This window comes from Myripristis murdjan, chromosome 24, assembly GCF_902150065.1.
Source record: "Myripristis murdjan chromosome 24, fMyrMur1.1, whole genome shotgun sequence".
NCBI lineage: Eukaryota > Metazoa > Chordata > Actinopteri > Holocentriformes > Holocentridae > Myripristis > Myripristis murdjan.
Genome location: NC_044003.1, coordinates 11,651,380 through 11,665,288, shown reverse-complemented (window position 1 = coordinate 11,665,288; position 13,909 = coordinate 11,651,380). Strand labels below are relative to the sequence as shown.

Sequence of the window (13,909 nt, the reverse complement as noted above, 5' to 3'; positions counted from 1 at the left end):
ATTAGTGTGTGTGTGTGTGTGTGTGTGTGTCTTACAGGTAGTAGAGATTCCCAGCTGAAGCCTGGTACAGCCTCCTGTAGTCAATCCCAGAGTCTAGGCAGATGGTCTGGCAGTACTCCTGCACACACACACACACACACACACACACGAATAAACACAGTGATGAAAAGTTTATAAGAAGGCAAGTGTATGACAGTATGCCTGTCAGTGCTTCAAAATAAAAGCTGGAGGCAGGAGCATTAAAAAAAAAAAAAAAAAAAAAACACGACACAACACCACAGAACAGGAAATACATTCTAAAAGCATGTCTGGTCAAAAATCACAACCTGAAGTATATATTTAAATATCTAGCTATGTATATTGATACGTCTATATGTCTACATCTATATCTATATCTATATATATTAGGCTTGTCATGATACTGAAATTCAGCTTTGATACGATACTTCTGATATGTATCTGCTATGTTTTTATTGCAATGTTTTTATTATTGTATGTACTGTGATTTAATATAAGATTCAATTATCAATAAAGAATCTATAAATGATTTTTTCGATACCAGCGCTGAGCAGTCAATTGAAAATGTACAAAGTAATCGTCAATCTTTTACTTTTATTCTTTAAATAAAAGTCAAAGACACAAACATGCTTTAGAAACATTTTATTTCTCACTACTTCCTAATTTCTCACTAGACAATTCATGTGAAATCTTATTTAACATAAAAATAATTAAACAAAACGATCTTGTTATCTAACAAAACAATAAGCCACAAGAGGCCGTGGTGATTTTAGAGCAGCTAGGGGGCGCTGTTAGGCACAGTGCTTTGTTATCACTGTCACTCGCTCTTTCATGTCTTGAGTGAGCAGGCCTGGAAATCTCATTTGCATTCATTCAGGAACTTTTTTGTTTATTCTTGGCTCCCATTCTTGGATGATAACTTTGTAAAATGTGCAACAGTAATAACTATTTATCTATTCCACATTTCTTATCAGTTCTGTCTCAGTGGGCCTAATTTTAGTGATTGCAATTAACCTTTTTACTACTTTTTTACCTACAATGGTGGCTTCTCATATCTTGCAACACTTTTTTTTTTTTTTTTTGGTTGTTTGGTTTGTTTTAGCCCTTTGTGGTGCTACATATGGATTTTCATGCATGTGGGTTTTGGCACACAGTCCACTGCAGCGGTACACCCGCTCTTGGATTAAATAACATGTATCAAGATGAATGTAGGAAAACGTTTTCAGTCATTATGCACCTAAAAATGAGAAAACATTGGGGAACTTCCAGATTAGATGAAATCATACAATTTTAGATCACAGGCTCACATAAATTTTTGTTTCTCTTGTTAATTCACGCATTGTGAACTGACATTTTATGATACTGTTTTTATGATATTTCATGGAGTCTGTATTTCTTTATTTTAGTCATTAATATGTGCCAGCTTAAATTGTTTCTCATGCTTTTCTGCACTCTGTTTTGAGATCAACTTTAAAATAAGGGCCTTCTCTCACCGTCTCCACCTGTATAAATGACAATGAAATTAATGAATGAACAAATGAACGGGTGAGAAAATGAATGAATGGATGAATTCAACGGCAGGGCGACGTGGAAGGCAGCGAGCGTTGCACCCTCTTGCGATAGCTCGGGGGGTTTTGTGTCACTTCTTCACAGTTTGTTGAGCTTGTCTATTGTTACCCCAAGCTATTCAAGTGTGCTACAGCGGGGTGAACCTGTGCGGCAGGGTTCAAACTTTTCTAGATGGTGTAAAACGTCAACAGGATTCATGTCAGGGAGTACAGCACAAACTATAATCATCATCTCCACCATTCAACCAAAGAAAAGAAAAGAATTGCTTATCATCCCATCCAAACCATCGCTTGGCTGACTGAGTATTCAATGACAGCTCCAGTAAATTATGAAATCAGTGAATTTCTGCCACTGGCCTCCTTGAGCTGCAGGATAATTAGCAATCATCACAAAGCAAGGGGACGGAAATACTCCATTCTTCTCCACTGTCAACTTTTTATCTCGGTGTGCGCTTGCACAAACGGGGTTCCCACTCGGAGCCAATTGGCTGAATCAGGCTTAATAACAACCTGACAAACTCGCCCTCCCCCGCGCACAAAAGGGAGGTGTCATTTCATCAACCCACTGTGACCCCAGCAACGGGTAAATAGTCCCTCCAAAATGGGAAAAAAAACCCTTGTCACTATTGCCGCCACATCATTAGAATCTCGGCTTGTCTTTTCTTCTGCCGTCTGCACTCCCTCCCTTCGTGATTCGTCTCTACCTATAGACGGCTGATGGGTCGCACGGAGCATCTCTTGATGGAAAGGCGAGGTGAAAATAAGAGAGAAGAAAGAAGGAGGAATGGAAACACAATCAGTGATGATGATTCCATCGGTTATTTATAATCAGATGAGGCTGAGGCCTTGCGGGTCATTACTTGATTATTCATCTTGAAGGGATTGTCAAGTTCTCACTCCTCCAAGATTTCATCTGCCTACATATTGTGGTGCCCCCCCCCCCCCACGCACACACTCCCTCCCTCCTTCCATGCTCCGCTCACACACTCCAGTCCTAACACATCTACTTTGCAGCTCAGCCTTATCTCCTGCTGTCCCTTCAGCCTACTCTATATCTGACTATAGACTTTGCGCAGGGCTTTACTACCCACTAGCATTTCTCTCTGGTGCTGAAAACTTAGCAGTGACTTTAACTGCAACTCCTGTGTCTATCGGCCTAAACACCTACACCGAATGCACAAACTGTTATGCACAGTCCGTTCTTGAAGAAACATTAAGAGGTGAATCAAGGTAAGAGCGATTATCTGTCACAATTTCCCCTGTCAAATCCACACCAAAGCAACAGATTTGGGTAGAGAGAAGGATTTTTAAGAGACAGCTCAGACACAGCTCATGCAAAAGAGATGGCATCTTATCTGGAGGATGCTCTTATTTTATTTAATATTCAGTCTACATCCTACACTTAACCTCCATGTAGCTTTATGTCTATTTGATCTTATTTCATGTTCTTAAGTTGCTCATTATTCTGTATAGTTTTTTTTTTTTTTTTTAATGGATATTGTCTTATTAATGCATGTGCTCTTTAATCAACTTTAAGGTCATTTTCAGACCTGCCTCATTGTAGCTATTTATTTGTTTTTATTTTATTTTACATTCTTAATTGATTTGCATATGCTTTCTTAAAATGTCTTATTTGTTGTCTGTGTTATGAGATGTGTGCTTTGAGCCCTTGCACCTTAAAGTCCAATGTGGTTCAACTGCAAATGGCAAATAAACTGACTCTGACTGACTCTGACTCTATACGTTTACCCACCGTGCACTCTCTGATTACTACCCAAACACTGCCAAGTTGAAATACTTTCATTACTTTGCAGAGACAGCTACTGCTAATATCACAAAAGTAAAATCCTTCAATATGCAATAGCCAATCTCTGCACCTCCCAAAGTGGGGTCCGAGAACCCTCAGGGGTCCTTGCAGGGATTCCAGAGGAATAGTTTAATTTCACTGCAATTTAACCTCACCACTTTCAATTTGTCAAGGTTAAAGTATGATATCAAAACAAAAAACTTAATACATTAACACTAAAATCATTCCACTCAGCCCCCCTGTCTTCAGTAGGTGGATCAGTGTTTTCTAACTAGTGATGACAGAGAGGCAGTTTGGATGCGACGCCACTGCAAATCAGGAGCTTCTACTACTTTCCAACAATGATCTCAACAGAATTTTGCATGAATACATTCACGTACACACACACACACACACACACACACACATGCGCGCAAACACACACATGGAAACTCACACACACACATACACACACACAGAAGGGGGGGTGGGGGGGTGCTTAAGAAAGAGATGACAGACATGAGAATCACAGTCTCTTTAGAAGAAAGTCATCCAAACACATGTAGCTCCAATCATGTCATTGTCCGAGCTGTCCACTGCTCTCACTGGACAGCCGCTTAGCATAAAAACAGAGTGGCTTTTTTTTTTTTTTTTTTTTTTTTTTTTTTAAACATGCCTCTACTCCCCTCCACCCTCTCCCTCCACGCCATATCTTTCTCTATCCTTTGCTCCTCAAAAAGTTGCTTTTGAGTTTTTCAAAGAGCGCGGTGCCATTGAGCTGCAACAAAAGCCAAGGATAGCTGACTATTGGGCCCTGATGAGGTCCACTCCCTCATTACCCAGCAGCAGAAAACATTTGATGCTTTTTTTTGTTTGGCCCAGAGAATTGACCAGGCCTCAAAGAAACGCAGGGTGGGAAGGCTGAAAAAGAGATGGAGGGGGGGAGAGGAGAGAGAGAGAGAGAGGGAGGGAGGGAGCGGGAGGGAGGAGGGGAAAGGTTGTCGTTCATTCATCCATGTGTGTCTTACAGCCTTGTGTGGAGGGACAGAAGAAAAGAGGGACGGAGGGATAGAAGGGTCGAGAGAGAGAGAGAGGGAGAAAAGAGAGAAAGCTTAAAACAGTGCCTTTATGCTGGCAAGTTCTGGACGACTCTTCTGACATCAAAGTGTTTTCACTAACTGGGGAGCCGATGTGTGTGTGTGTGTGTGTGTGTGTGTGAGAGAGAGAGAGAGAGAGAGAGACAGAGAGAGTTGGGGGGAGTATCTGGTGATTTTATTCATTCTTGGGTGATGGGGGGGCCACGTAACAATGTGAACACCCTAATTACACCTAATGATCTATTCCCTTAAAGTGTGACCGCCTTGGGCCAGGGATGATTTGTTCTGAGGGGTCGTTCTCACAACCTCCCCCTGCCTCGGCTGCTCCTCTTGGAGAAACATCTTTTGAGTTCGGAGTCCCGCCTTTCGTGATCCAGGACCCCACTGGACCCCCCATTTGCACTCCTCCTAAGCCCCCCTTCCTATACTCCCACACCCACCCTGAGGCCCAGCACCCAAAACCCAACCTCTCCAAAACACGAGGGGAGGCTGTGCTACCTGCACCTGGCCAACAGAGGCTTCACATGCTGCACAGACAGAAGTAAAGCACACAGTTTGTTCACGTGAACACCAGTAGCATCAATAACCGGGTAATGAGGTGTCTGCTCGGGTGCTGCACATCACCGTCTGGTCGTTAGTACCTTGTTAATAACAGGTGGCTGCCTGGGTCTCTCATTTGCTTTTGCTACAGTGCATTACGTTTTTGTTGGGTTGTATCTATATGGTTGATTGGATGTAGTGAAGTGGTTACTAGGGTATTACTTTGATTTTACTATGTTGTTGCTACACTGTATTAGATAGTGGTAGGTGGTTGCTTGCATGTTACTAGGATGTTACTTATGAGGATTAGATGGCTGTTAGGTGTACAAAGTGATTACCGGTGTATTAATTGATTACTATTTTGTTACTTAGTGGTTGCTAGGATGTTCCAAGGTAGTTGCTAAGTGATTGCTAGGGTGTTAGTAGGTGGCTGTTAGGGTGTTACCACCCAGTGGTTGCTGGGGTGTTTTTGGGGTGTTGGTTAGGATGATTTTTTTTCACAAAATAAATCTTTTATTATCACAAAATATACTTTATAGACAATTAGCCTTTCTATATTTGCATTTCATCTTTATATAGCAAAAGTAATGTAATAGGATGCCAGAGTTGCTACAAGTCAGTTCCTCCCCTACTAGATATTCCACCATCAACTGAAAGTGGTATTACTACAAAGTGGAAGCGTTTAGGAACCACAGCAACTCACCCACAAAGTGTCAGACCACGTAAAGTTACAGAGTGGGGACGCCGAGTGCTGAGACACAGAGTGCGTAAAAGTGGCCAACGCTCTGCTGACTCAAAAACTGCAGAGCTCCAAACCTCCTCTGGCATGAACATCAGCACAAAAACTGTGTCGGGAGCTTCATGACATGGATTTCCATGGCTGAGCAGCCGCATGCAAGCCTCACATCACCAAGCACAATGCCAAGCGTCCACCGCCACTGGACTCGCTTGGCAGTGGAAACATGTTCTGTGGGGTGACCGATCACACTTCTCTATCTGGCAGTCTGATGGACGAGTCTGGGTTTGGTGAATGCCAGGAGAACGTTCCCTGCCTGACTGCATTGTGCCAACTGTAAAGTTTGGTAGAGGAGGGATAATGCTATGGGCTTGTTTTTCTGGGGTCAGCCTCGGCCCCTTAGTTCCAGTGAAGGGAAATCTTAATGCTTCAGCTCACCAAGACATTTTGGACAATTCTCTGCTTCCAACTTTGTGGGAACAGTTTGGGGAAAGTCCTTTTCTGTTCCAGCATGACTTTGCTCCAGTGCACAAAGCAACTCCATAAAGGCATGGCTGGGTGAGTTTGGTGTGGAAGAACTTGACTGGCCCACACAGAGCCCTGACCTCAACCCCACCCAACACCTTTGGGATGAACTACAACAGATATTGCAGCATATCAGTATATCAGTGTCTGACCTCACAAATGCTCTTCTGGATTAAAGGGCAAAAAGTCCCACAGACACACTCCAAAATGTTGTAGAAAGCCTTCCCAGAAGAGTGGAAGCTGTTACAGCTGTCAGAGCCCAAAAAATTGTTTCCCACTTATTAGCCTTCAAAATGTCCATGCTTCATTTTCCACACTCAAGCATTGCACCGGAAACTCCATCTCTTTTACACATGCTGTAGATTTTTCTTACAGCTTTCTCCATCATATATAAAACCATATTAATCTATAAAATGACATTCCTCATATCAAAACCATTCTGTTCAATACATGTACTGTTCAGTTTTACATTACCTCTCTGAAAAAATTCACCCACATTTATATTTTCCCAATACTTTCTCTTGTGCTTTACAACCGCTGGCTCTTTGCTCTCCTTTTTTCCAAAATCTCATACAGATCTTTGCTTTTTATACTCCTCAGTTTGTTCCACATCTCATTTTCTCTTTCACACACACTCAAACTAGGCACTCTTTTCATGTTGGCACAGTTACCCTGTATTTCTTTTTTCTATTCCCGTGGTAAACACACTCTTACTCTTCTGTACATATTTACTTTTGTTCCTGTTCTTACATTTTCATCCCATTCTTCCAGTCATTCATTTATGCAGCCCTCCCTCAAAAACCAGGCATCACGTCATGACACAAGTCCTTCACCTGTCTCAATCACGCTGTCCAGAAGTATTTTGCCGGTATTGATTTCTTCCTTCATTTTTACAAAAGGAGTTGCAAGAAAGGCATGTTCAATACCTGCTTTATAGTTAGCTTTTCACATTTTGTCTTCTGAAGCAAAAGACTCCATGCAGCAAACACGCAAAAAGGGATTTCCATAACCTGCAAGACATATAATATTTTGGACATTACCAATTCACTGATTATGTTTATTTTTTTTCTATCTTTCTCAACCCCTTCCTCCTCCACATATTTATTGTTCTTCCGACTTAATACTGTACTCCCGTCTACGCTGCATCCTTCACATTGTCTCTTCCTTTGCCCATGCACAGTACACCCCCATCTTTAGCTATTTCAAATATATAATCACATCCTTTAATATTTATATCTCCAAACACACATTCAGACTTCCACATTTACGCTTGCCCCTGCTGCCAGCTGTACTCCTCTGCCGTGTTCATAACTTCATTTATTGATTGGTGTTACTGGGTGGTTGCTTGGGTGTTTTTGAGGTGGCTGCAAGATATAGTAAGTGGAAAATTCTTTCATTCCCAGGGCTTTAGGTTTTGTGAAGTCAAATATTCACTCGAGCTAAGTATGGGCTGGGTAATTGTACTGTGCACTTACATTATTGTGTGTATCTTGTTAGGGTTAAAATGCGGAAGGTGTAGAAGCCCATTGACCTTCATCCCTGTTTATTATTAGAGACCTGTTCCTTTGGTTTATTATTATTACTGTTCATTATTATTACGTACAATGTGTTGTCCTCTGCCACAGCTCATATTGCTGTCAGCTGCAATGAGCTACAGACATGAAACTTCGAATTGAATCAAAATGATGTGCAAATATTTCGCAAAATGTTCCCTAATTTAACCAGAATCAAACTAGCTAGCAGGTTTGAAACTAGAAGGTTTGAACCTGCAAATGGCTGCTGGTGTCTATATTATATTTCTATGTTTATTATGTTTTTACACTTGGCTGACAGATGAATTTCCCTAGAGGTATTGAACTAAAATGGAAGTGCAAAGTCAGAGATGAGTAGAGTGAACGAGAGAGTGACAGCACTCAAGCCAGCAGGTTTCACGTTTTCTCAAACCCTAACTGTAATAAAAAGCAGACGACACTGTTCACATCTGCAGAAGGCCTGGTGTGTAGAGCGACAGCCAATCCAGATGTTTTTGTGTCCATCCGGTTACATGTTCCTTAGTTGGCCTTTCAAAATCAGCGATTCTTAATACACAAACTAATCTGCAACAGAGTCCAAGGGCTGCTTCAATGAAGAGAGAGAGAGGCAGAGAGCAAAACAGGCAGAGTTAATAAAGCTGGAAGGGGAAGACAACACTTTTGGATAAACTGTGTGTGTGTGTGTGTGTGCTTGCTGTTCCGCACACAGACACACACACACATACATGCACATCTCTTTTTTTTTTTTTTAGTCCCGTTACAGTGATATAAAAGAAGTGAGGTATGCCCTCGAGGCATACAGAGCACTGCATTGTCCTGCCTACTAAATGCTAGGGAGGACAATGACAGTCATCAAATATCAACATCCATTTGATTTGAACTCGCAGGCAGCAGGCTCTTCACATCCAGTCCTTATCACCAAGGTCTTCACTGGAGGACCCCTCTTGTTCCTCAAATCCATCAATTTCTAATTTATATATTTCTTTTTCAAATCGCTCTTTGCCAACAGCTCGGTACAGGGCAATTAATAATAATAATTAAAAAATAAATAAAAAGAAGAAGAGCGGAGGAGTACAATGCTTTAAAAAAAAAAAAAAAAAAAGGGAGGAAACCAACAGATAGTCAAGTTGCTTCAGGGTTGTTGTCATGTTTCTCTTCATGATTGTAAATGGCTGCCATCGAGCGAGCGAGAGGAAAATAAGTCACTATTTTGCAACCAAAACATAGAGGCCTGACCTTGGGTGAGTAAATACAGGGAAGAGAACAGGATACTGAGAGAATAAAGAGTGGGGACGGAGGGGTAGAGAGCGGATGAGGGATGGAAGGTAGGGTGTGTGTGTGTCTTAGTCACAGTAGGGTCAGCGTCTACAAAAAACCTTTGAACTCTCTATTTTGCAGAACTTTGAGCACTGCCATAGCTACAAAGAGAATAAGCAAACCTTAAAATGAATTAGCAGATTTTCTTAATAATGCTAAATAATGCTGTACACCAGTGGCTCTTAACCTTTTTGGTTTGTGGCCCCTTAAAACAAAAACCAGTGTGAGGCTGCACATACAGAGGTGACCAGTTAAACTAAAGAATTATTTTCTTTTTTTGGGGTTATTGTATTAATTATCGAAGGAGGTCTTTGTTGTTTTATTTTATTAGTTTGTAAGATTTTGGTTGCACTTCTGGGTTTTATGGTCGCAGAACTGTAATCGCTCAAATAACCAAAATGCCTCGGACTACATACCTCGGTCGACTCCACCTGTCTCCGCCCTCCGCCCACCAGCGAATGGGGGCGTGCTCTGCCAGAATGACGCCGGTTCCCCCCAAAAACCTCCTGGGATTCGTCCGGCATTTACTGTGTCAAAAACTCAGACTCCATGGATTACATGCCTTTTACATGGATCTGGGTGACTTACAGTCTTGGGGTCCAGATATTTGATGGGTCAAATGTTGTTTTTAGGGGCAACTTTCACTTGAATTTGATGCATTTCCTGTTGCTGGGACAGGGCTTAAACAAGGAGAGGCACGTTTCAAAAAAGTGTAAACCAAAGAGAGATCACTTAGGGAGAGAGAGAGAGAGAGAGAGAGAGAGAAAGAGAGGGAGAGAGAGGCTGTTTTATTTGTCGGGACGGTGTGATTGTTCAAAAAGGTGATGTTTTGATTGGTCACAGTTTTTGCTCACGTCTTCTTTTAGTCTATATTCTGTATTTGGATTCCTATTAGCTTGCACTGTTTTCCAATATTGAGCACCACGTCTGGTAGCTTGGCTCCAGACCTGCGAATGACACGTTCACTTTAAAAAGATCTGAGCAAAACAGAGAGTAAAAAAAACAAAAAAACATAATGATAATAATTTCAGTGATTCTTTTGATTTTAGTTAAGCAGGTTAATATTCTGGCGTGGAAAATTATCTGACAAGCTGAAAAAACATTTTTCTTTTCATTGTGTCTTTTTAGCTACTCAATGTTTCACTAGAAAAAAGAGGAAAAAAAAAATAGGCATGATGATAACTTTGTATAGTTGCATTATGTTTTTCCTGTTAATTCATGTTGCAACCCCCTGGCACCACTGCTGTATACTTCCCATGCCTGGAAATGCAAATTGCCTCAGTCTCTATTATTACACTCGGTTTACTCCTCTTTTTGTCTCGCTTTACTCCCTTTTGGCCCTGATCACCACTGCAAAAAATATGACTAAAAATGCATTATTTCTCTTTACTTGATTTAACGACTTCTTACTTGATTGAACAGAGGGTTGATTTAGAAACTGGGATACTGATGAGCGGAGCGGAGGAGGGGGCGCTTTGGCAAAGGGGTTCCATCTAATCAGAAGTCAATGTTTAAATAAAGACGTCAGCCCTGGGGGACAGAGGGGACGGATTAACCTCTACCACTCCAGCTCAGGTGATAGGGAGGAGAGGTCACAGCCTATTTTCACTTTTTAACGCCCTCATTCATTCCCTCACTCGCTATAGAAACACGTTCATGCACGCACAGACAGGGGGCAGAGAGGACCCACACCGCTGCTCCCTGCAAGCTTTAATTCAATCTATTGAGGGTCAGCTAGTTAGCAGGGTGACCCCGCTAAAACGCACTCTGACGTTACAGAACGGGCCGCTATAGAGATCCCGCTGCACCCCATCTCCCCAACCCTGAAAACCAGATGGCTGTACAAAGGGGAACATGGGACCCTGAAAGAGAGGAGGTAGTGTGGGGCAGAGAGGGACAAGAGGCATTCAGGGCCTTGATGAGGGCGGATTAGAGAGGGCAAGGGTGCTGCTCTGGGTGGGTGGGGGGGTACAGGGGGGGTTGAAGGCCTCCCCAGTGCCAGAAGGGGCAAAAAGTGTTTTTTTTTTTCTGTGTATGTATGCACTCATATGTGAGTGTGTTAAGGATACAGTAGAGCTCTAGAAAATGCAGCCATGTTGCCCTGATAAAGCTGACGGTGCCCTGATTTTATCAAACTTTGTTTCTCACATTCCCCACTGTTAAGTATGACATGCAACAGGTACATAAACGATATCACAGTAACCTCATACTATAAATAAAAAATAAACCTGTGATCTATTATAGTTACTGTACAAATATACAAAAATTATCACAATCACAATCAGACTTACTTTACTGACACTTGAGGGGAAACAAATATTAAACATTAATGCATCAGTTGTACAATCACAGATGAGCCTTCATCTGCTACCTCACTTTAGTCAAGCGTGACTCGGTTAGTCAGAGCTATTTTTTAATGATCAGTTTTTTCAAAAGCATATTTTGGAGAAGAAGTAACTCACAAAACAAATGAAAATAGTCAGGTGGCATAAAGATAAAGAAGTTTGTGTATTTCAGTGCATTATTAAATTATCGCATCTCCGGTGGTATGTAGGTGATCCGAAATATGTACAGACTGATATCATGAATGTAACCTTTCCTGACTTGCATACGGTGCTAAGTGACACCGGCTCTGAGGAGGAAGCACAGGAAATGTTGCTGCTTCCCCTGAAACTAACTAATGCCAATATAGGACTTCATTATGCACCAGCTCCATTTAAAAGCAAGTGGAAAGACACAGTGTATTAAATATGATACCTTTCTTGTTATTGTACTTCAACTGATTTGTGTGTGGTGAGTGAGTAGGCCCAGTGATCCGCCCACTTAATAATAAAGTCTTTTTCTGTCGAACTTTGCTTGCCTTGTCCGTGGGTGCCTGGGTGGCAGGTGATAAAACAGAAGAGATCATACATTTTTATGGCAAAATACTGCCGTTTGGACATGCTTGCCTCCAGCACTTTGGTTTTAAATACCTATAACAAGTGCAAGAATGCTGCCCTCCTCTCTTGGAACCATGACAAAAAATTATTCTGCAATTATTTATGATCACTATCACTCCAAACACATCAATGATCATCTGCGATGCTGGCAGGATAATGGTGCTACCTGCTTACAATAATGCTATTAAATTGCAAAGCAGTTTTTTTTTTTTTTGCCAGAGATGCTAACCTCCGCACTATCCCTCTTCTCTCCTCACACGCCGCCGCCACTCACTTTTGAAATGCAAGCAGGCTGGTTCAGCCGCTCGGCTTGCCCACCCATCTCTCATTCAGCATTACCTGTGCTCGCTGACGCTCTTTCCATCTCTCCCCTACCTCTGCCTCGCTCTCTCTGAGTCTTTCACTGTGCCCTGGTATGATCAAAGACAGCTTTGTGACACCGTGCGAGGCGTCCAGGTAGCAGAAAACATCAAACCGCACCAGAGCAAATTGGAAAAAGACAGACGCAGAGAAACAGAGGGACACGGGTGTGCACGCACATGCAAGAGCATACTGCATGCGTGCGTGCGTGTGGGACTATATGTGATAAACAAATGAATAAATTAAAAAGGGAAGAGAAAGGGGATGACTTTGTCTGTACCTTCAGCACGTCGATGAAAGGCAGGAAGGTGTCCCTCTGAAGTCCGTTTTTGTACAGATCTGAAAGAGGAGGGTAGGGCCTGTATTAGAGGTGCTGTTTAGCCTCCTAATAATGTCATTCCCAAACCACAGATTGGCAAATAAAGTGGCTATTGATGAACTGAAGGATGGGTGGGGAGGCAGGACAAAAGGACCGGGACCAGGGGAGAAAAATGGATTTCTCTACCGGCAGCGGCAGCAACATAAAATTCATTACATTCCCAAACAATGGTGGCGGGAGAAAGGACTGTCGCCTTTTCAGCTCGGACAATGTCCACAGCGGCTTACTGAATAGAGGTTTCAATTAGCTCGGCTGGAACAAATTACATCTGAAGTAGCATCCCTGATAGACAGATAAAACAGATAGGGATTCACACACAGACACAGACACAAAGACGAACACACACACACACACACACACTCACACAGACACAGACACAGACACAGACACAGAGGGAGACGAAAGCTCTGTCCAGCTGCGAATGCAAACAAGTGGTTGTTGTTGATGTTTGGGCTTAAGCTTACTACTGTAGGACCTGACAAAGAAGTAGCACTCGCTTGGTAACCGCCACACTGTAATGGATTGTACAGTGTGGGAGGCACAGTTATGGCCTGTGCTGTGGCGAGCGGAGAGTCCAGGCTGCGAAGGAAGTGCTGAATCACACCATGAGACAGCCAGATATGTTTCAATTTGCATGACTATTTCTCATTGTGCTGCACCTGGCTTTTATTATCACACACCACCCATAGCACTACCAATTCATGTCAAATCACTGGCGGTCCCGTCGGTGGGTTCGTCGTTACAAATGTAGGCTGCATGGCCGAGCTTTGTTCTAACCCGAAGAATTTATTTTTAAATTCTACTGGGGATCCCAAGGTTTCCAGAGACACCAAACATGTCCTGCTGGATTACAGGGAAATGTGCATAAAATGATACATAACATCGAGATATTATCCATTTGATTGCATTGCATTGCAACTAGCAGATGCAGAATGTGTACGGGAAAATGTCGTGCAAAAGTGTGGAAAAAAAAGGGGTTTATCTAACTTTGAAGCTACTTAAGTGGAAAATTTTGTGGGAGAATCGGAGTTCAAGGGGTTAAATTGAGGCAACAGACTATAGGCTATTAATCTGAATCGTGAGAGTGAGTATACCAGGACACCTCGATTCCC

The 13,909-nt window shown here is 42.3% G+C and overlaps 1 protein-coding gene across 2 annotated transcripts in view; it reads right to left on the bottom strand.

The window, feature by feature from the left end:
* afg1lb (AFG1 like ATPase b) overlaps positions 1 to 13,909 on the bottom strand; it is a 34,990-nt gene that overhangs the window by 7,474 nt on the left and 13,607 nt on the right. For both annotated transcript variants that reach the window (XM_030047897.1, XM_030047896.1), the window contains exons 7-8: positions 12,699 to 12,757; positions 36 to 118 (exon numbers count right to left, since the gene is read on the bottom strand). In XM_030047897.1, coding sequence (XP_029903757.1) covers positions 36 to 118; positions 12,699 to 12,757 — 142 coding nt within the window. The remainder of the gene's footprint in view (positions 1 to 35; positions 119 to 12,698; positions 12,758 to 13,909) is intronic.